Source organism: Egretta garzetta, unplaced genomic scaffold (assembly GCF_000687185.1).
Source record: "Egretta garzetta isolate BGI_Z169 unplaced genomic scaffold, ASM68718v1 scaffold148, whole genome shotgun sequence".
Lineage (NCBI taxonomy): Eukaryota > Metazoa > Chordata > Aves > Pelecaniformes > Ardeidae > Egretta > Egretta garzetta.
The window spans coordinates 4,117,933-4,142,361 of NW_009260669.1; the positions used below are offsets into that span (position 1 = coordinate 4,117,933).

At 42.1% G+C, this 24,429-nt stretch overlaps 1 protein-coding gene across 2 annotated transcripts in view; it reads left to right on the forward strand.

Moving 5' to 3' along the window:
- Positions 1–23,791, forward strand: part of GRM3 (glutamate metabotropic receptor 3) — a 47,447-nt gene extending 23,656 nt beyond the window's left edge. The window contains exons 3-5 of one of the 2 annotated variants that reach the window (XM_009645663.2): positions 10,230–11,296; positions 17,415–17,589; positions 23,718–23,791. In XM_009645663.2, coding sequence (XP_009643958.1) covers positions 10,230–11,296; positions 17,415–17,589; positions 23,718–23,791 — 1,316 coding nt within the window. The remainder of the gene's footprint in view (positions 1–10,229; positions 11,297–17,414; positions 17,590–23,717) is intronic. The other variant, XM_035901089.1, reaches the window with a different exon arrangement.
- The last annotated feature ends 638 nt before the right edge of the window (positions 23,792–24,429 follow it).

Here is a 24,429-nt window from a genome sequence, read left to right on the forward strand (position 1 = left end):
GGAACTGGTTGGCCATCAGTCAGCCAGTGGTGGGTAATTATATTGTGCATCAATTATGTTGTATATTCTTTTATCATCATCATCCTTATTATTATTATTATTATTATTATTATTATTATTTCAATTGTTAAACTGTTCTTGTCTCAACCCACAAGTTTTCTCATGTTTAGTTACTTTGCCCCCCCCCCTCCATTCTCTCCCCCATCCCACTGGGGGGGAGTGAGCAAACAGCTGTGTGGTGTTTAGCTGCCTGACAGGTTAAACCACAACAACGTGTTCTTCTTTCTATTGATACTGCCCTAAAGACAATCCTCCCCTTTTTGCCAAGGTTGAATTTAGTGACCAGTAGCTGTTTGTTTCTAGCTCTGGAGCCTCAAGCCCCCCCCCCTCCATTCTCTCCCCCATCCCACTGGGGGGGAGTGAGCAAACAGCTGTGTGGTGTTTAGCTGCCTGACAGGTTAAACCACAACAACGTGTTCTTCTTTCTATTGATACTGCCCTAAAGACAATCCTCCCCTTTTTGCCAAGGTTGAATTTAGTGACCAGTAGCTGTTTGTTTCTAGCTCTGGAGCCTCAAGCATCTTCCTGTGCTTCTGCTACAGAACTCTCCTGCTCTCTTCCTGTGGGAACACTTTCTCTGTGGCCCTTTCTTTTACAGTAGGTCTTAAATTTCCTACAAAACACTAGAAAATGCTTGGTCATATGCAGAAATGTATGGGATGGGTTTACTGGACTCTTCTAGTCTAAGCAGCAATGACATAGTTGCCTGTAACAGCAGAAGGTTGTGCTCTTAAGGTCCCTTCCAACTCTATTCCTTTGACATAAATAACTATACATCACGTGTCCCTATAAATAATTTTTACCTATAGTTTATCCAAAAGTAGAGTTTTTCCACGGTATTTATCTGTGGCCCGGATGGATGGAGCAGCTGACCACTGCTCCAAGATGCTGATGCCAGCTTGGTAGCAGATTGGCCTGCTCTGCCGTGACAGATCTCCACCAGACAGTGGCAAATAAGACACTGTATGAACCTGCTATTGGGAACTGACAAAAAATATACTGAAAAAGTTTGTTAAAATTCCTCTATTACATTTGCACATCTATTTGAATAAATAGCTAATGGCTAATTAATGGTCCAGTGACTGAAAGAATAAAAAGCCCATCTTTAAAGGCTCTTTAGAGAAGAAAATATCTCAAGTCATGTGAAGGTTTGAGGCAGTGCTGTTAATGTCCTTTCTAGATCTCTGAAACGCTTTATCAGTCTAAGCCTATCAATGTGTCTCTGCTTCCACCATTAAACAGGCAAATAAATCAACATTTTCCTTTTACATTTTCCCCTGAGGTCCAGTGATTGCTGTTGCTGTTGCTGAACTGATTCAGTGGAGCAAAACATTAGCAAAATGATTCTGTGCTCTTAGCTTTATCTTTTCTTCTTGAAAGCAGAAGAATTTGCAAGTATTAGTAGGACATGCAGCTTGCATGTTGTAGGATAATGCACACCAATGAACACTGATGATCTTGGGAGAGGCGATGTGCTACCTTTGTAGCTGCTGTGTGATGTGCACGAATAACCTTAACAGCCAGGAGTTCTTATCCTTTATCTCACTATTTTTTTACTGAAACTCGTTGTTGCGAGTAGCCCACTTTCACCTCTCGATTGGCTGACTCAGCATTTGGTCATTCATGAGAGACATTCTATGGAATACTGACTTAACCTGTCATTTCAGCAGATGTGCATTTCTAGCCATCACATTACTATATGGAAATGAGTAAAAAGAAAATCCAGACACAAACCTTTACCCAAGGAGATAAGTCACACTTAACGTGTGTGGTGGGCCTGACTGAAAGCATTAGTTTGATGATTTCTCCATCAGTGGCCAAAACTCAGGCCAGCCATCTTTCATATCTTCTTTGACACAACTTAATTTGTAGTCTAATAACTGGAGAGCTATCCATGGAGGAAGCTACCCCCCTTCCTGACGGCAACTCGGTTTAGCCAGAGCCCACCTCTGGAGGTGTCTGTTTCTCTCCACTCACTATAGGAGCTCTGTAAGAAAGCTACACTCCCAACACAGACACTCTAAATAAGTTTAGGTTAAAAAAATATAGGCCACCTTTTTCATGCAAATGTTATATTCACAGAGAAAACTGATCCGCTCCGAAATCTTACACCATAAGATGTGTGAAACATTTACATTTCCAGCTGAACTCCAAGTCTTTTTTGTCTTTCACAAACACTATGTCAGCTGTGCCAAATGCTGTAACTGCACGCCGTATGTCTGAGTGTAAAGGTTCCTCCATGTGTTTCACCATAGCATTGTTTCTTTATTCCAGCTCTGAAGCATCCTACAACTCCTTTCTTTCCACAAAATGTTCAATAAATTTGAGCTTCAGTTATTTCAAAAAGATGCTCTCCTTAGAATTCAGTAGTTACAGTTTTATTTTCCTACTGGAAATACAATTTCATTTTGCAAATTACCTCATTATTAGCAATTTGTAGGGTGATTGCTGAGAGTTTTCAGTAGCTTCTTAACAAAAATAATAGCATAAAGTCATAAGATTTGTAGGAAGAAGCAATATATTTATTAGACTGCCCACATATCTGGAAAAAACAGAAAATCTTTTGGCATAACATCTCCTCACCGTATCTTGTCTTGCATCTTGATCAGCCATCTAAACTATATACTTTTAAAGAAGCGAACAAAAACCTCTCAGCAATCACTCTGCAAATGGATAGTAATGAGGCTGTTTGCAAAGTAAAATTGTCTTTCCTGGAGGAAACACAAACCTGAAATACTGAACTTCAAACAGAGCTGTTCCTCCAAAATAATTGAAGATCAAATTTATTGAGCAATTTTTCTGATGACCTAATGAAGTGACCTTGTGCCTGAAAGCTTGTGCACTTCTGCCATGTATAGACTGGTTTAATAAAAAATACTGCCTTTCTTACGGGCTTGAAATTTCTTCAATTTTAGACCATCACAGCTGCACTATTACTACTACTAAATAATAGTATTGCACTATAAGTAATTAAATCTATGTCAGCCCACCTGATTTGGGAGTGTCTTCATATCAAGTCAATTAGGAAATAACAGCCAGAGGGTCTATTTCATGGTTCATTTGGTTCTGATCTCTAAGGGCAAACTATCTAACTAAATTATTCAGAGCACTGTCTGGAAACACCTCTTTAATCCTCAAGTGCCCACAGAGGAGAGAATGTTTTAACCAACTTCCTTTAATATCTTAATAACTGAATCTATTCATATTTCCTGCAGGCTGACAAAGAAGGACAAAAAAATATTATTAGGTATTCAACACTTCCTTAGCCATCAGCTACTATGTGCAGTCTGGGGGTGGAATTAGCACATCATGGAATAGTGCCTCCAAAAAGAGAAAGATTCATGCCCCTGCGACATAACTAAGTCTAGTACAAAAGTTAATTTTAGCGAAATTAAAACACAGCTTCAACATCTTCCAGCTGCACCCCAGAAGTATTGAGAAGAGAGGGGTAAGGCACGGCACCAGTTCCCAGCACTGAGATTAAATGAGAATGTCCCTCACCCAGAAGTCCAAATCAGACACAGGGAACTCATAACCCTGGGGCTGGCAGAAAGTCCCAAGCAAAATCTCAAGCTCTTAAAGCAATTTTAATGTTCAGCAACTGGCAGATAACTCACCAGCGAACTAATTTTTTTCTCAGACCAGAACATTTCAAGAGATACCAAAGGCCAGCCCAGAACTTATAGTTCCAGCTCCCAAGCTTTTGTATTGTCACGCTAACAGTGGCTATAATTCTTCATAATGAGATTGGGTTCCCCTTGCTTCTGTTTACAAAATAACTAGTTGGCCTGAGGGAGGAGTTAGGCAGTTTAAAGTCATGGTTTAATTTCCTTTGTAATTGCAAGTTGATTGCTAGTATAAATTACCTTGCATGCATTTTGGCCCTTTGCCAGCCATTTCCTAAAGTGGATAATCTTAAATTAAAAGAGTGGTACAAATTGAAAGGCATCTCTATGTTGGAATCTCACAAATCATTCATATCTATTATCAGCCTAGCACAATTATTAAAAAAAAGAAAATCGCCTTGGATACTTTTCCATGACTGCTTGATTTATTTTGAATTTGGACTAATGCAACTTTAACCAAATAACTTCAAGAGATGTTCTTAATTTCAGGGGATATGTTTTGCATTTTTAAGGAGAAATATAGTGACTGTAAAACATTTACCTGCTTTCTGCCTTCCACGTCCCAAACTCTGAATCCCTTAAGGAATCATATATCCTCTTTTTAATTCCTTATATTTCCTTTAAAAATAAGAGTGATTTCATAGTTTCCTTGATGAATGGTTGTACCTTAGCATCTACTTCATTGTCCCCAAGTCCTAAAGACCACGCATATGCTCAAGGGCCACACAAGCAAGAGGACAACAGACACCTGAAAATGTAAAACATTATGCTCCAGGCAAGCCTTTCACAGGAAGGTAGCCAGGGAGTTCTGCGTTCAGCCAGGCTGAGCACAATGACAAGCTGAATTAATCCCCCTAATCTTTCGGACCATTCTTAGATTATTTTGCTAGTGTCCGCATTACTTTTCTCCTGGACTGTTCTCTTAGGTAGCCTCCACAGCGGTCACGCAGCCTGTGCAGACAGCTTGCAAGAGACACCCCCCTTCGCAGGTACATAGCCGAGAGCTTGTACAAGTTGCTATCGCTTGGCGCTCCAGCTGTGAGCCTTTCTGTTCCAAATACTGGTGATATTCACGTCACCTAACTTCACAGGCATGTATTGTAGATGTACTTTATTTAGTTAGTCACTCTATTATTTACAATGAGGGTGGTGAAACACTGGAACGGGTTGCCCAGAGAGGTGGTGGAGGCCCCATCCCTGGAAACATTCAAGGGGGCTCTGAGCAACCTGATCGAGGGGGGTTGGGCTAGATAGCCTCTAACGGTCCCTTCCAACCCAAAACATTCTATGATTCTATGATTCTGGTCTGCAGAAAAAATCCAGGTACGGTTCAGCTGAGCTATCCTAGATACCTACTCTAAGGTGAAGCCTAGAAATACCCATTCTCTTTTGTAGGACAGAAGCTTGGATAATGAACTCATATGCAGATACCTGTGTGAGATCTTTGCAAATAGACCCAGGGAAACACTTCTGTCTCTGACTGCTGTAAACACTGTGGGGGTCTATGATGTGTTAAAATTCCCTACAAGAGTTTCTAACCCGAGAGAGAAACCACAGATAAGAAAATTACTTTGTAGAGGACTAATCAGTCTCATTAATTTCTTGAATGAGAAGAAGCAATACTGCATATGACCCAAACACTTCCAGAAATGGTACAGAGGTTAAAAGTGACTACTTGTCTCCATGAAAACTGATATTTTAAGCCCATTCATTTTTTATTAATTGTGGAGAGGTACAATTTGGTAACACTTCACTCTGAGCATTCCCTATACTACCTTTCAAATTCCCAAATTTCAATGTCTCTTCTGGAATCAGGTGTGAAACCAGCTGTGTTATGTTGAGATAGAAACAGGAGTGGGTGCACCAGGTCTCCATTACTTGGTCTGAACATTTAGCCAAACAGAAATAAGTCACTTGGACCTCAACAAACCATATCTAGCTATTAATAAAAGAAAATGAGAAGATATATGTGTTCTTGGGGCCCCCTGTGATACTTTTTGAGATAAGGCATCGCACATGCAGATGAGCCTGTTGGACAAACACACCTTATCCTGTTGTTATATTATTAAGGCTCTTCCTGACAGTGCTTTAGTAAGGCATTGCCTAGGATATGTAACAGGAAGGAGTAGGGGGCATTAAAAAAACCTGTATTTTCTGTTACATAAACAAATGCCTTGTTTTTCAGTCTTAAATCAGAAGTTTGGGGTTTTTGCAGCACCATCTAGTGAGACTAAAGAGGTTTTACTCAACTTTTCAGAAGCTCCAGCCTGTTCCCTCTTTACATTTGCATTTCTTTTCAAGCATGATCTCCTTATACTCTATTGGCTGAAAGTCTTTGGGGCCAACAAGCTGTTGAAGAAGGTGCTTTTGGTGCACACAATAGTCCTTTTTACATTTCTTTCTGAACCGCATGAAATCCCACAGCTTTGCAAACTGCCGAGCTGAAAAACTGCAGAGCTTTCATCAAGCCTTGTTATTAATGAATTGCCTCCTAGCAAGCGAGCTGTGCCTCTGATCTGTACCTTGTTTTGAAAGAACGCACTCTGCAAGCAAAGAACAGATGTGTGTTTTATTGGAGATGAAGTATGTTCTCAGATGTAGGCATACCTGTCATCGTTCCTACCAGGAAGTGTTGCAGATGATATTTTCTGTAAGACGACATCTATACACCCAGCTCTGTGCCAGACACACGCAAGACTCTGTATGCAAAATATCCTTCCTGGCCCAAAGATGTTGCTGGCAAACAAAACTCAGTCTGATTCCAAAAATTAAAACAGCTTTGTTTTCTTCATCTACTCATCCCTGGTTAAAAAATCCTGGAGTACTTCCACCCCACTGAGCCAACGTGCAGAATCAGGGTCATTTCAAAAAAAGATTTCCCATATCACCTCTTAAAATAATGGATTTGACCAATAAGAAAATAAATCCCCTCCTTCAGAACTTTCTTTCTGGATTCTTTCATATCACCAAGAGCTGTACATCACTGACACCAAAAACAACAAAGATTTCCAGATGAAAACAACTCACCTGCTTCTAACAGCACATAAGCACACACTGGTGAGATATGTGATTGCTGGAAAAGATGACCCCACTGTAGGAAGATGGAAACAAAATTACATAATTCACTGTATAAAAGCTATGATGTTATTTTATGTTCTTATCCACATCTGCTACTAAAATAGTTGTAAAACTACACAGTCTTTCCTCTTAACTGTAGCTGAAGGAGTTTGTCCTCCGCTCACACAACGGCATCCTCTCCTTCGACGGGATTTCTTTAGTGAGCGGATGGAGGTGGGCTGCCTGCACCATGGCTCCGCAGGTTTCTGTCTTCTGCACCCTGTGTACCTGAGTCTTTCTCCCGCTGTCATAAATGTCACTGCTCTGCATCTTCACTGCTGAACTGCTGCAAGCTGGAGCACAGAGCATCACTGGTTTATCTTTAAGTCACTTTTAATTACCCTTTCTCTTCCTTTATAACTTCTTTTATAGAATTTCTCTTGGATAACTGCTTTGCATAAGGATAATTCATTTCCTGAAGTGCAAGGGGAAGAAAAGTTTCAAAGGCACTGCTCAAAGGAGACGAAGTTTGAATTCTCATTCAGATAGCCTCAGCTAACAGCATGGGTAGACCCAGAGAGTCTTGTCTCTCATCTCCCAAGGGACGAATCCAAAGCAGCTTAGTTACAACTCTGAAAAAGATCTGCCAGAAATACCTGCTATAAAGGTTGTAGGCTTACTCTCAAAACTGAAATTTAACTAGAAAAAAATTCTCGGAGTGATTTATGACATAGCCTGACATCGTCTCTGGGAAAATCATCCACCAATATACAAAAAATTATTGGTTTTACTCTGGAACATAAAGTCCTGCTTTCTTATGATGTTACATTTTTACCTATAAGCATCTTAGTTTTATGATTATTATTAGATCATATTTTCTGAAAACATGACTTTTTTGAAATGGTTTACAGGATCTAGAATATGTTGATAAATATCAGTTAAAATGCCTTAGTGATGTTATATGCAATCAGTGAGTATATTAATTGCTGCCACCCAGTGGGCTCATTTGTAGGCTTTGGCTCACCATACTATAATTTAATACATCATTGTTTGTCTAAATGGTTTCATCCTCTCCATCTGAAGGAATGTGATTTATTTTCCTTTGTCAGCAGCCACTAAAAATGAATGTTTCAAGCTACAAGCTGTGGTTGACTTAAAACATATTGTCCTACAAAAACCTTTTCTTCATATTTGTAGTGTGGGAACAGCCCCATGGAAGCCAACATATATGTGAGCTTCAATCTAAATATACGCAAGATTCCCTGCTTTGCCTTCCGGACAGAGTCCAAGGCAAATGCTCTTCTCTATTTACATGATAAATATTCTATCAGAACTAAGAAGTTGTTAAACACGTTACACAGGGGGAACTCTTTCCTGAAAAGTGCTGATATTTCTGACCCTCACTTCCACTGGGCTACTCGTGCAGTTGAAATTAGGCGCTTGACAGAAGATAAGCCATGCGACCAGTCTGCAGTTTGTCTTCCTTACCTGTGGCCCCACTGGTCCCAGCAGGAGCCACAGGCTCTCAGCACACCTCAGGAGCTGGCCTGTATAACACTGAAGCAAATAAATTGTCTCTTAAAACTGGGCTGCTGTGTTAACAGCTTCTACAATCTATACAAGTGTTATGAATAATGAAATAAGACGCTCGCAATGACAGCGCGTTATTGAAGAGCCGTTAAGGGCTGCATTATGATTTCATTTTAATGCTGCTCCTGGATGAGAGAGCTCGCACGCCTGTGCGTGAGGAGAAGGAGGAAGGAGAGAAGGGAAGCTGCTTAATATTCTTCTTGTTGACCTATATTTTGAATTTAGCTACCTGTTCAATTTAGAGCATGGTTTTTCCAGGAGGACTGGCCATTTGGGGGAGTATTATGCTGCCCTTAATTTTTGTTCACTTTTGTTCTCTTGTTGGGCTAGTCAACAGTCCAACTAGATGCCAACAGTGAAGAAAAAGAGAAAATAATCCTCTTATGCATTCCTGGATTACCCAGACCTAGTCTGTAATCCTGCAAACCAAGGCTGTCCACCACTGTCGTTGACACAGGTGAAGTGGTAAATGCAGGAGAAGGCAGGGATAAGAACAGGCAGAGTCTTGGCTCAAACCCAGAAGAGGCTGTAGCTGGGCATAAATTATCTTCCAACCTTTCCCTAAGATAAGAAGAAAGTTGGAAAAGAAATGCACTCCAAGTCCAGCACCTGGGGAGGTGCAAGTTACGCATCAAACCCTCCAATCAGGGCTTCTGTGACAAAAATCACCACCCCTTTTACTGACCTTAGTGGGAGTACTGCAAAATAAGGTAAGGCTCTGCAGGAGCAAAGGTGAAAGAATTTGGCCTCAGTGCTTTATAGAAGTTAGTTAAATAAATCCACTGCAAGAAATCCAAAGTATCTGGAGGTTGAAGTGGAGGAAGATATTACATCCTTATATGATATTGCTCATTGCACAGCATGGGCACAGATGCAGGGAAAAAGATTTATTCCAGCAATGACAGTGGAACCACTTCTGTAACCAAAGACACTGGGGAATGAAATCACCTTTATTGCTCATCAGTGCCAAAAAAAACCCCTTTTGCTTCCTGCCTATAAAGCTGTTCACCTTTGATGCCACAGCAAATGACCAATAAATCACATAGTAAATGCAATTTCCTCCTACATTTTTAATATTTCTTCATTCCCTGCATGAGCCTCAGCTGAAGGAAAAAACAAAAACTCTCCAGAGCTTACCGGTTGGAAGTGTTACAATATTGATTTCACAGAAGGTCACAGATCCAGTTTGTGGCTTTTTCATCTCTTCCCAAAACAAGATACAGGACCAAAGCAGCACATGCTGGGAACCTCAGACCAGACAAGAAATATCAGAAACTGGTAAAATTGAAGCAAAATAGAAGGGATTCAAGACTTCTTACACCACAGGGAGAAGTGAAAAAGACATAGGAAGGAATTGTTGAGGACTTCATAGTTACTTCTCTATCATCCTCAAAATGAATCCTCTATTCAGCCGTATTCCAGAGTGTTGGCCTCAAAACTGACGTTTATTGATCTGACCATTTAAATTTCCTTTTGTCATGACAGCCAAATATCACCCAATAATGCCAAGCCTCAGTTAGAAGCAGACCTCTTTCTTTCAAGAGAAAATGTAAAAGGTAGCAGTTGTGCATACAGGGGGAAATAACTGGAGAATTCCTTTGTATCCAGGGCAAAGAAAAGGTAAGCACATTGGTAATCTACCATCACTGTCCACATTCACAAATATTTCTCATGCAGTAAAGTGAAATAGAGTGCTACTATCTGAGTTCTTTTCTGCTTCCAAACTCAAACAAGGCAAAAATATTTCAAAAATGAAACAGAGGCAGACCTCTCGACTTACCTGTTAGCTCTTGAATTGGTTTCTATAAGCTGTCAGGTGTCTGTGCTTGCCAAAAGGATGAAAAATGTCATCTGCTGTTTTGGTCATAACATTCTTTATTTCTTTTTTTTTCACAGCTCCATTCAACCCTCCCAATGCTGCGGACAGTATGGTCAAATTTGATGCCTATGGAGATGGGATAGGACGATACAACGTGTTCAATTTCCAGTACACCGGAGGCAGATACTCCTATGTGAAGGTTGGCCACTGGGCAGAAACCTTGTCACTTGAGGTAGACTCTATCCACTGGTCCAGGAGCTCTCTCCCTGTCTCCCAGTGCAGTGACCCCTGTGCTCCTAACGAGATGAAGAACATGCAACCAGGAGACGTCTGCTGTTGGATTTGTATTCCCTGTGAAACCTATGAGTACCTGGCTGATGAATTTACCTGTGCGGACTGTGGGCCTGGAAAATGGCCCACAGCTGACCTGACTGGCTGTTATGACCTACCAGAAGACTACATCAAGTGGGAAGATGCTTGGGCAATAGGTCCTGTTACCATTGCATGCCTGGGCTTTATTTGTACTTTTATGGTCATTGCAGTGTTCATCAAGCACAACAATACCCCCCTGGTCAAAGCCTCTGGCCGTGAACTGTGCTACATATTGCTCTTTGGAGTCTTCCTGTCTTACAGCATGACTTTCTTCTTCATAGCCAAGCCTTCTCCAGCTATCTGCACCCTGCGTCGCTTGGGGCTAGGAAGTTCCTTTGCTGTCTGTTACTCTGCCCTTCTGACAAAAACAAACTGCATAGCCAGAATATTTGATGGTGTAAAGAACGGTGCTCAAAGGCCTAAGTTCATCAGCCCCAGCTCTCAGGTCTTCATCTGCCTGAGTCTCATTTTGGTACAGATTGTGGTGGTGTCCGTGTGGCTTATCTTGGAGGCCCCTGGCACCAGGCGGTACACTCTTCCTGAGAAGAGAGAGACTGTCATATTGAAATGCAATGTCAAAGATTCCAGTATGTTAATCTCCTTAACATATGATGTAATCCTCGTAGTCTTATGCACTGTATATGCCTTCAAAACAAGGAAATGTCCAGAGAACTTCAACGAAGCCAAGTTTATCGGTTTCACAATGTACACAACGTGCATCATTTGGCTGGCCTTTCTCCCCATATTTTATGTGACATCCAGTGACTACAGAGTAAGTCTTTGGATATCTGTTTCCATAAATCATGTGCATCACTTTAAAGGACCCTGTCGTCATTCACTAAAAGCTTCTTTCACTTCTTTTGTCCTCGGGATCCCTTGCAAACGAGCTCTGTTAATGTCCACCTAAGCATATTACCAAATTTTAGCTTATTTGTAAGAAAGATGGTCTCATTTCAAACTGAGCATGTACAGTTGGAGGTGGAAGGGATTAGTACTATCAGACTGATTGTGATAGAGGCATCGTGTATGGATTAACTATTCATACTTGCACATCAGTATGTGAAGTCCCAGTCCTAACAGAAAAAACTAGTAGGGCATCAGCTAGAATGAGCCATAATGAGTTATTTGGTGGAGGTGAGCCTTAAATGAAAAACTGAACTAACTACTCTCTTTCTGCAAAAGAATCTATCATTCAGACATGACATTTTCTTCCAAATAAAAAAGATAAGGAAAGTATTTCAAAATTTCCTATGAAACAGGGTTGTTTAAAAAAAAATTCCAGCAAAAGTTATGCTTGAATATATAACATTTTTTGAATATATAACTTTTTATTCTTTTTCCACTTTGTAGGGCATAAAACGCATACCTCACTGAGCAGAAAATATTAAAAAAATTAAATGTTTTAAATTGTCACATAGTGTCGCAAAGCTTCAAGTTCAATAAAATCTTATTTTTGGACAGAAGAAAATTGTCTCAGAAACAGATTCAGATCTGCTCCACTGGAAATCTCACAGTTATTCTGATGTGAGAAGTGGCTGCTGGAGCTGGCCCTTACAGCACTTTGCGGTGAATTAATTCGACTTTCTGCCCAGAAGAAAGGTAGCAGACTAACTTAGGGTAGTATTATAACCAGTAGCATGCACATGAAATAGCGTGTAAAACTGGGGAGCTAATATCATTTAACGAACTTGTGGTGTGACCACCCTGGAGCAGCCTATTTAGGACTGTTTTTCTCAGCTTAGGAAAGGTACTGAAAACCTCAAGAAAACAAGGATATATAACAAACGATGCAGTAAGAAAGACACACAGAGTGACAGTAAAAGAGCTAAATATATTTAGTCTAGACAGGAGTAAACCCAGGGAGATGTGAACACAGACTATAAATAATTTCAAGGCAACAAAAAGAGAGAAAGGGATTATTCAGTCTCCGGAGAAGTTAGAAAGGCGAGTAATGGATTGAAGCTAATGAAGGAAAAGTTTAAGGAAGGCACAGGGGAACAGCTCTGGACACCCAAAGTAATCAGGAAGATAGACACAGAAGGAGGGTAATATCAGTGCAGACAGTCACAGGAGTGGGCAGCACAGACACTAATGGTCAAGAGTAGCAAGACTTGATTGCTCAAGCAGCATTTTTCAGCCTTATCTCCCGAGTAGGATTTTCAAAACCACCCATAGGCATTTAATTTAAATACAAGGTTCCAAATAAGCCAACTCGAGTCCTACCAAATTGACAGAAAATGCTTTAGCACCTTTTTTATTACTTCCATGACATGTCAGGAGCTTTTTGAAAATCCCATCCTAAACATCTTCACTTCTGGGGTTCCTTCAACAAACCCATATTTAACTTCCATGCAGTGTTGCATGTTGACTCTGAATCAACCTATGCCATCCTGATGTGGACCAATACTGCTGGCACCACCAATAAACAGCCTTAGAAACATAATAGTAGCAATGAAAAAATGAATGCTGACTGCTTTGAGATTTTATCATTAAGCACATACATCACTTAGGACTCACCCTTCTGAAAAAAAAAAAAAAGGAAAGCTCCTGGAAATTTATCCAGAGATCTGTCAGTGACCTCACTGTAGTAGTTAAAGAAACAAAAAGAATTCAACATGCTATACATCTCTACAAACACAGAAGCAGAAATATCCCTGTATGAGCTCTATATGACAAGTGCCAGACCTATCATGTTAGATAAGCTGGGGTGGTATATTACTGTCTGTCTTACAGATTCACACACTGATAAGATCCTCCTGAGCCTTCTCTTCTTCAGGCTGAACAGTCCCAGCTCTCTCAGCCTCTCCTCATGAGAGGTGCTCCAATCCCTTAGTCATCTCCATGGCCCTTTACTGCACTTCCTCCAGTATGTTCATGTCTCTCTTGTACTGGTGAGCCCAGAGCTCAGCACCCTGCATAGGTCTCACCAGTGCTGAGCAGAGTTAAAGGATCACTGCCCTTGACCTGCTGGCAATGCTCTGCATAATGCAGCCCAGGAGGCCATTGACCTTTGCTGAAAGGGCACATTACTGGTTCATAACCTACTTGTCCCACCAGGATCTTCTCTGCAAAGCTGCCTTCCAGCTGGGTGGCCTCCAGCATGTACTGGTGCCTGGGGTTGTTCCTCCCAAGGTGCAGGACTCTGCTTTTACCATTGTTGAACTTCATGAGGTTCCCATCATCCCATTTCTCCAGCTTGTCAAGGCACTTCTGGATGGCAGCACAGCTATCTAGTGTATCAGTGACTTCTCCCAATTCTGTATCATCTTCAAACTTATTGAGGGTTCACTCAGTCCCAGAATCCAGTTTGTCAATGAAGGTGTTAAGCTGCATTAGTCCTAATATCAACCCCTGGAACTAGTGACTGGCCTCTGGCTGGACTTTGTTCCGCAGATCTCAGTCTTTTGAGCCCAGCAGTTTCGCCAGTTTTCAGTCTACCTCATTGTCCACTTATCTAGTCTGTACTTCCCCAGCTTGTCAGTGAGGATGTTATGGAAGACAGTTTTAAAAGCCTTACTAAAGACAAAATAAATAATATCAACTACTCTCTCATCATCCACCACACCAGTCATTTCACTGTAGAAGTCTATCAGGTTGGTTAAGCATAATTTCCCCTGTGTAAATTCATATTGACTATTGGCAGTCATTGCTCATCCATGCAAGCTTCCTGCCACATTTACTTGATTTCCTGTCCATTGGGATGGGCCATTCTTAAATTTGGATGAGGTGATTCTTGAAAAACAGACAGGCCTCCTGGACCCCTTTTCTCTCCAGGGCTGTATCCCATGGTATTCTTCCAAGAAGATGCCTAAACAGGTCAACCTGCTCTGCAGGGTGGCGATCCTATTTTTTGCCTTGCTTCCTCCTCTTGGGATCCTGAATTTCAGCATTTGCTGGTTGCGGCATCCGAAGTTTTCCCTGCCTGTCACATTCCTGAGAAGTTCTTGCTTGTTTGTAAGTATGAGATTATGTGGAGCATCGTCCTTCATCAGTTCCTCAATCACCTGTTTTAGGAAGTTGACCTCAGTGTGCTCCAAAAACATCCTGCATTGCCTGTGTCCTGCTATGTTGTACCTCCAGTAGGTATCAGGGTAGTTGAACTGCCCCAAAAAGATCAGGACCTGCAAACATGACACTTCGTCCAGTTGTCTAAAAAAATGCCTCTTCTACTTCTTCCTGATTATGTGGTTGATAGCAGGCACCCACCACTATGTTGTCCACTTTGGCCTGCCTGCTAATCCTGACCCATAATCTATCAGCTGGCTCAAGACCCATAGCTGGGCAGAGCTCCATCCACTCCCGCTGCTCCCTCACACAGAGTGCAACTCCCTGTCCTCACCCTGATACCAGGGTACTAACCTATGCTGTAATTGCAGATCTGTAAGTAGAGCAGCATCCATCTGCCTGCTGCCGCAAGTCACAAATTTCTGGCCTTCATCATCATGGGAGTCTCCATTTCCCAACTCAACAAACACAGGCTGCCTAGTTCTTCTCTAGCACAGGCCAGGCGCCTGTACCTGCAGAGTGTCAGAGAAGATCCAGTCCACCTTTTTCTCATCATGTCTGATGCCACAAAGTCTGCTGACCTCCTCCCGTAGCTCCTTAACTTGGCAACAGAAATCCTCCACATCTCCTGCAGAAAAGGAGAACAACTCCCCTGTGGCATCCCCCTTGCTCTGCACACAAACACAGCCTTCGGCAGTTTCTAGCCCTCTTCTGTGCACATTACTGCACCTGCAACAAGAGCGCCTAACCAAGAGTCAACTCAGGCAAAAGCTCCAGGCTGGTCAAGGAGACCTGATAGAGCTCCTTAGGAGCTGATGGAGGTTGCTAGAAGTCACAGCCTCCTGCAGCAATCCTCCCCCAGCACCAGCAAGGCACCCTGATGATCCTTGAAGTATTCCCAAGAGTCCTCCAATGATCCCAGAAGTTGTTCACAGAAGGTCTAGAAGATCCCAAAGCACAGGCCAGAAGCTTGTCTGCAAACTGCTGCATTCGGTAGCTGACTCTGTTATCCGTGCTGTCAAAAATTTAAAGGAGAGCTCCTGGAAAAGGTAGATTTCTCTGATGCCATTGATTTTCATGCAGAGATCCACATTGATTTCAGAATCAAAGATACAATGATACCTGATATGATTAAATAAATACACACAACATAAATTCACAGCAGCACCAGTATCTAGCACATTTAAGGGAATTTTCAACAAGATCGCCTTAGAGCAAAGTTTAAGAAATGCAGCAAGAGCACAGGAAAGGAAAAGTCTGGGTGTTAAACTGGTTATAATGAAATCAGGTGTTCAAAGTTCCTACTGTTTAGACAGTTTCTCCCTGCATTTTCTTTAGGGGTAATTCTGGCTCAAGGAGCTCGCCCCCCTGCCAGTTGCTCCTGCCTGGTCTTGCAGGATTGCCTCCGTTCTGTGTCTGTGAGGCTGGCTTGCACACCAAACCACTGAACTGACCTGGGTTAAAAGGAACTCTGCGGGATGTGGCTATTTTTAACCCAAATCATTTTATTGATCAAGGGTATAATTTTGCCAGCACAACTGGGCTGCCCCAGGGAGGCACCAACCCTAGCAGAGCAGGCTGGGGAGGGGGAGGACTTTGTTAGTGAAGAGAACTTACCTTAAAACTACTACCTTCATTTATTCTTGTTTTATAAGAAAATTCCCAGTCCTGTTTTACCAGTTCAAGACCCTCCCAGAATTGACTTGCAGAGCCCTGTGGGCCAAATGCAGAGAAGTGAAGGAGAAAGTACAGCTGGAAACACTAAGGCATCCCTTTCTCATGCTGCCCCTGTAGGGTCTTCCACGTTCACTCCCCCTGAGAGAGCTGAGCACCTTTCCATGGTGCTTGCCACATCTACCTTGGGTAAAGAGTGATTATTATATGAGCACATTAATTATACTCACTGCTGACAAAGCATTTGGTGCTCTGTATATATATAAAGCAACAAAGTCCATTCCCTACTCTATTTTTCATTTTGCACCAATTATCTCTGACAAGGAGGTATGAGAAGCATTCCCATGGAAGAAGGCTAATCTCCAAGGACTGCAGGAGTGTAGCTAAGGAAAAATGAGCCATGGATGTATAATCATTCAATTTAAGCAGTAGAGTTTAAAGCAGTTTAATTCAACATCTTAATTAAGGAATCTGCTTGGAAGAAAAGAATGTAAACCTAGTTATACCATTGAACAAAATGGAAGAAAGATAGACAGTGCCAGCAAAGTTAAACTAACAAATGCCCCAAGGCAACGACTCTAAAATCATGCAGCCTTAGAAACAATTCATTTCTAGGCCCAAAAACTTATGTCTCAAAGTCAGGGGTCCTTTCAGGCCCAGTCTGACAAATGTCACCATCTCTTATGTTTACTCCAAATCCCACTTATGTTCCTGCAAGGGATTGTGCAAGTTCTGCGATTAGGATTGAGGCTGGAAGCTAAACTCCTTTTCAAGTAAATGTTTTGCATGAGGCATCTAACGTAACCCCACATAAAGCACAGTATTTGCAAGCCGGTTTCCACTGCAGCCAGCTTGCCCAGTCGTTGCATGACAGGCGTGACAGGGAACTTCCAGATCAATTTAGGAATCAAAGATATGGAGGATGAGACAAAGAGAGCAGAACTACCCTTCCTTCACTACGCTGAGGGAGAACACCCTTAGCCAAGCTGCCCGTGCTATGCAGAGACACAGGGCACCATCAACACCCTGTACCTCACTCACATGATCCTAGGATTGGGGAAGATAAGGATGCGACACGTGTTCAAGCCACCCCACACCAATGCAACCCTCCAGGACTCTGGTTCCTACTGTTGTATGATAATGTGTCTAATATTCTGCATTTCACGGCTCTCCATACTGAAACACAGCGCTTTGTGCCCACTCTCTCCTAGGTGCAAACCACCACCATGTGCATCTCTGTGAGCCTGAGCGGCTTTGTTGTGCTGGGCTGCTTGTTCGCGCCCAAGGTGCACATCATCCTCTTCCAGCCCCAGAAGAACGTGGTCACTCACAGACTCCATCTCAACAGATTCAGTGTCAGTGGGACCGGGACCACTTACTCCCAGTGTAAGTAACAAAACCGCCTCCTTTCTGTAAGGATGTGGGGTTGCGGTGAGTTTGGGTAAAGACAAGACTTTTTTTTGCCAGCAACAGAAAGGCCTTTATAGGTTGGTCTGTGTATCCTGTGGAAGCATCACTTCATTTGTGTCTGGAGAGAAAAACTCATCCCCCTCTCATGGGAATCAGCTCAGAGCCTGCTCTGAAGCTCACTGAAGTCAGCAGAAAGCTTTCAGCAGGCTCTGACTCCATCCCGCCGCACAAAGCAAGAAAATCCCGTCACTCGCTGTCACTCTCGCAGCAGCGACAGGAACAGATTGCCCCAGAGTATTCCTGTCAAAATGACATGCCGACAGGACCTGGGCCACGATGCACCGTGCTCTCAATGGCTCTTATTGCCCACATTATAAGAAAAGGCTCCAAGTGTGCAGCAAACGCATCCAAGGGATGCCATAAACTGCATCTGTATGCTGAGCGTTGAGCAATGCCCTTTGTAAGTGCCACAGCCAGGAGAAGCAATCAGTGCTCTGTTGCAAGGACAGCTCGTCTGCTCTGCCTCCCTCCTTTCCCCCATCTTCAGTCTCCTCATCCCAAGCAGATTCACATCTGTGATTTTGTTTTGAGGCTGTCAATCCTCTTCTGAGTTGCTCAGAGATTTTTTTGGATTTGAAGAAAAAAAAAAGTCACCTGTATGTTTGGGAGTTTTTTCCTTGTCAAGCTTTAGTAGTCAAGGATGGGAGCACACAGCACCTTGTTCACAGAGCTCTGCAGACAGCATGTCGAACCCAGAAAGCTAATTGAAAAAGCACACTACAACTGGAGAGGCAAGGAGTAAGAAACAGAGGAAAGAGGGGACACAGAGCAAGGCTTGCCAGCAAGTTCACACTAACCTAGCCTAACCTGGCTGGAAATCTTTGGCAGTTCACATTTCAGAACAGGTTTTGAGTATGACTTAAATTTCAAAATTGGCTGGAAATCTTTGGCAGTTCACATTTCAGAATCACACGTGGAAGGAACTTGGAACCCTGCTGTGTATGACATTGGCAGGGTTTAGGAGGTAAAGGGGTCCCAGCCACCACTGGCTCTCCCACCCCAAACCATACTGTGCCTGAATGCCCATGGTCCCTTCACAAGAGAGCAGCCATGTGGCCTTACTCGTCCCCCATCTCATCAGAGTCAGGACTACACCCAGCCCTGACACCAGAAACCAAAATCTCCTTGCTGTTTTGGAAAACTTAAACCAAGAGAGATGAGATGGCCCTAAGTGCCCAAAGTGCTGAGCACTCCCAAGATTGATGGATTTGCAAGACCAGTGGATTCCCAATAACCTTTAGAAGTTTGATCCCTTGATGAAATGGTAAGTCCCATGAGATTATTTTTATCATTATGAATTTTGTAAAAGTGGTCTTTCCAAGTTTTTTAAATCTTTTATACTACAGAATCAGCTTAGTCAGAAACTCTTTGGATTCATGGATACTTTTGTACCAGATTGCATTTTGGAAAATGATATTTTTATTATAACAGCTGGATAATCCATGTGTGTGCACAAGCATGTATGCAACTGAAAGACATCCGCAGTGTACATCTCTACATTAAAAGCCTACTTTTTCAGGTTTGTGGATGGCTTTGAGACATTAAGGAAAGCATAAAAATACAGACTTACAATCTCTTGCTACTTCATTGTTTAGAAAGGTGACCACAGTCATTTACTTCTCCTGCTTACAACTAGCTGAATAAGGGCTGCTTGTCTTTGTTGGTCTTTTCAGACCATGGCAAGACATGGACCTGGAAGTAGGACTAACAGGTCCATTATATACAATGGAAAAAGCCCTTCCATCTTGGAGAATTATTTGGGAAAATGACACTGAGAATTCATTGTCTGTCAGAGCGTCAATATTTTTAAAAATGAAAATTTTCCCTTACTCCCTTCCATGAATTCATAAATGATTTTAAATAGATTTTTTTTAACTGTTTTGTCATTTATAAACCTCAAAAAAGGTTGCCATCCAAACTGATTCTAATATGTCTAAAATATTCCTCCCATCGGTCATGGGGCTGTCAGCTTGTTTTTATTTTGGTCTTGATGGTGTTTTCATTAGTCAGAAACTGCTTAATATGAGACTGATCAAAATTAGCTCCAGGGCATTCTAGTAACAGCCACATCTGAAAAGCCAGTTCTTGTTCACTATCAGAGCTTCAGAGGACAGGAGTACACAAGTTGCTCGAATGGGCAGTGTGTTTCCTGTCTGCACACATTCCCACCTCCGTCGCATCTCAGGGCTGCCACCACCTCTTCACTCCATAAGTCATTAATGCCATGAGCATAGTGGGTCACGAACAGCAAGTGACTCACAGACAGTTTTTAACACAGTTCCTTGAACCATGAAAACTGGTCAAACACTATGAGAAAAGGTAAGTGACACTCGGGATGCTCTTGGGTAGTGTTAAGTGTTAGCTCTAAATGTATATCGCAATTACATCCCTAAACGGAGCAGTGGAGGGAGGGCCTGAGTCAATGGTCAACCATGCGAGCTGCAGTGTGGTAGTGATCATGGGAGCTAAACTGAGCACTGAATACAGCTCCTCTCTGCTACATGCCCTGCAGAAAGCAAGTAGAGGTGAACACCTGACTGCTAAGTGAGGAAACTTGTTTTAGAGGCACCAAGGTTTGATCATTTTGACAGCTGAAGTCTGGACTACAAAAGAATATAGAATTAAGCTGAAGAGAGGCAGGATATATGTGTACCTAAGTATAGGACATGTTTTGAAATATATATCTCCATACACATTAATTTGAATCTGAAAATTCACATTAGCCAGAGTGCTGCATAAGTTCTGCTTCCCCTGCAGTGTTTCCCCCATCGGGATGTTCCCCAGTTTTCCTGTAGCCTGTTTTACGGGCTTGGCAGAGGTATTCCCATATGGTAGGAGGTCAGCACTCATAAAACTTCCCAGAGAGCTCAGGACTGATTTAAGCACCTACATGACTCAGGCTGAGCTTTCACACCCAGAAGGTGTCATTCATCCATGTCCACATGGAGAGCAGCACACAGACTTGAGCTCCTCCAGGTATCCTCCACAAGGGTCACAAAAAGAATTGAAACTACTGTTTATAGCCAGGCTGGTAAATTTTTTCTCTCAGAATTTATTTTCCCAGTGCTTGCTCCAAACTAGCCCTGATATATGGCTTTTATATATGATTAACTCACAGTTCTCTGGCTGTGAGCATGAGTAGAGAAAGTGGCAGACAGAAAGCAAGTTTGAATCTGCCTGTTCCTGACTATGTAGGCTGCCCGTGGCAGTGCTGGACTCTTGCATTTTACCTCTGGTTCTTTGCCTTGATTTATCAAAGCAAAACGAGGGACTGCCAGAGAAGAGGAGATCAAAAGCATAAACTGCAGCCAAATCAAGACTTCTGGTCATGTCACACATTTTTCCTTGGCCTCAACACAAGGCAAAATGGAGGTGAAGTGTCTCTAGCAGGTCCAGCGCCGTATTTCAGGAAACCCCTTGGCTGGTGCTATAAGACACGACATGAAACTCAGAACCCTTCAGGACCAGTGGTGAATATTGCTGAGGTCTGTAAGAAAAAAAACAGGATCTTTTGTTCAGTCTCAGTGAGAGCTGGATGCTCAGTGTGAACACTTTACTCCACCCGGCAGAGTTAATAACTGCCTCCCAGCACTACAGGAGAGGTACGTGCTGTGGAGGAGGCCTGGGAACTCAAAAGGCAAGGCCACTTCTTTCTCACCTACCACCATATTTCTCTGTCCAACTTTGACATCCTCCCGACCCAGTTACCGTAGTATTTAAGCTATTGATGCTTTTCAGTGTGTTGGACTTCAAAAAAACCCTGAAGCTAAAAATGTTCTGGGTGGGTGACTGATGTTCACAGAAGCAAAATGCTTTTACCTGTAGTCCTACTGCAGTAGAACAGGGATTTGAATCAGGTTTCCTAAGCAGTTGTCATGGTTTAACGCCGTCTGGCAACTAAGTCCCACTCAGCCGCTCACTCACTCCCCCCTGATGAGATGGGGGAGAGAATCAGAAGGATAAAAGTGAAAAAACTTATGAGTTGAGATAAAGACAGTTTGATATGGGCAGGCAGGTGCTCAGCCATCTCCACACAGTAGGGCTCCATCACGTGTAACAGTGACTTGGGAAGACAAATGCCATCACTCCGAATGTCCTCCCCTTTCTTCTTCTTCCCCCAGTTTATATACTGAGCATGTCATATGGTATGGGATACCCCTTTGGCCAGTTGGGGTCAGCTGTCCTGGCTGTGCCGCCTCCCACCTTCCTGTGCCCTTGGCAGAGCAAGGGAAGCTGAGAACTCCTTAACCAGTGTAAGCACTGCTCAGCAACAACTAAACCATCAGTGTGTTATCAACATTATTCTTATGCTAAATTGAAAATACAGCCCCATACCAGCTACTAGGAAGAAAATTAACTCTATCCCAGCCTAAACCAGGACAGCAGTGCTGATTTTTCTATTTGCCAACAATAAGTAGAAATGGAAATAACAATAATAAAAATTTCAGATCAATGTGCTACCGTATTATACCCAGTCCAGACCCAAATACAAAACCTGATAGTTAATTTTCACAAAATCATAGACATGATGCCCTGTGCTCTTTTACCTTCAAATGACTGCTTTCAACACATATCCAGGTTGTGAAAGATCAAACTCCATCTACCTAATTCTGAGCAGGGGCTCATTCTTGGCTCACCTGTTTATCAGGAATATGTCCTGCCCTCTAAGTAGTAGGATAGTCCAATAGGTGCCTCTAAACTTCCCTCGTTAAAGCAGTTCTGTTTTCCATTTACATTTATTCAGTCAATGAAAGAACTAGAAATAGTAGCTGATTTGAAGAAAGAATGATCTCTTCTGAAAATGAAGCTGAGCGTCTTTAGAGAACCAGTCTGCAACGGAGAGTGTAGCCAGCACCAGTTTTGGAAGACTGAGCATGCCCTTGTCAGCTGCATAAATTGCTTTTTACACTGGATGATTGAGTTTACTAAGTCACTGCTTGCTGTGTGTTTTCTTTGATGAAGGCATCACATTTCTCTGGGTCACTGTTATCATTAACCTAATGTATCTTTCAAAAAACGACTTTATGGTGCTATGAGCAGAGATGTCACAGAGTATCTGAAAACATATTCCTGATGCCCAATGGATAATTTTAACAAAGATGGAGAAACCAGCTTGCTTTTAAATTAAAATTCACAAGGCTTTAGCAGAATGGTAATATATCCTACAGTCAAAATCCAAACGCATTTAGAAACAGATTCTGATACTCAGATTCAGTTTTCATCTTATATCACTGAATCAATGAAAACCTATTGTATACAATGCTAGGCAACGTGGACAAGGGTATCAGAATCTGGCTCTCACCTCTGGATGCATGCTGAATCCTGATCAAGAGCTCCTAAAATGACAGGTATTATGGCCAGAAAATATTCTGGGATCAGGTTATTCTGGGATTAATCTCATTTTCAAATTCAGTTACTGAAAAATTTCTTCACTCCATCCAACATGTACACAGAATTCTTATTTTTTTGATTAAAAAGTAGATCGACACAGACTCTTAATATACAGAGGTGGATTTAAAAAATGCATATATTTTATTTCAGGAACGTCCATTCCAATTATGTGGAAGCTCAGAGGATGAGCCCTTAGCAATTCCTGCCAATAAACCATAAAAATCCAAAGGTTCACTTTTTATTCTACAGGGATATCTTAGCACCACTCTAGCTATATTAATTCACACTACCATGAAAAGTGCTATGAAGTGAGACCCAGTGGCCCAGAATCATCAAAAAAAAAAAGTCATGTATTTTATTCAGACACTTCTTGGGGAAGCTTAGTCACCCTGAGCGCTCTCGAAGGTCAGCAAAGAGAAATCAGGTTCCTCCAGAGTCTGCTTCAGCCTGAGATCTGAATTGCCGTGTAGAGGTGCAAGTTATACCTCCATCAGCTCCATCCACTGCTGACACAGTCACATACAGTGACTCTTCATTGAGCATTTTGGTTAAATTGGGTGAGATGGTCCAGATCGACGTAAATTCTAATCTTGTGTGCCGTAACTTTTTGCTGCTCTGAAGTCAGTTGACTTTCCCCTCTCTTTCTCTTTCAGCATCTGCTAGCATGTACGTACCAACCGTCTGCAATGGAAGGGAAGTTCTGGACTCCACCACTTCATCTCTGTGATTGTGAATTGCAGTTCAGTTCTTGAGTTTTTAGACTGTTAGGCGAAATTTTGCACATGTTGTGCACTCCGGAAAAACACCAGAAAACAAAAGAAATCAAAACAAACCTAGTACCTTTTTTTTAGAAACAGTGTAATAAATTATTTTTGAGGATTGTACAGTATATAGTGATGTTCTGGAACTTTTTAGACTTATTTTAGCCCTTCTGTTGTTAACGGTTGCAAGGGACATGTAAATAACCATGGTTCACAATGTGCATAGTCCTGCAGTAAGGGAGTGATTTGTTGCAAGCACAGTTGCAATGTTAGATGACTTCTTTCCTACGAAATTTTTTTGTAGCTCCTTGTTGTAATTAACTTAGACTGCATTTCTATGTTGTATATTACAGTTACCTTACGTGTAACAGATTGGTTTTCTCAGCACAAAACAGCAGTATTAATGTAAAGGCATCAATAATAAAAAGATAAAAGTTTTTCAGCATGGTTTCATTTTTGTTTCTTCCTCCTTCAAGGTCACCACATTTTTCTAGACACCAGGATAGGTAAAAAGGATAAAAAGTCTGCAGCATTAGTGTGTGTACACACGTATCTGTGTATGGGTCTGCCCCTGTGTTACAAAATCCTTATCACATAGTATGTG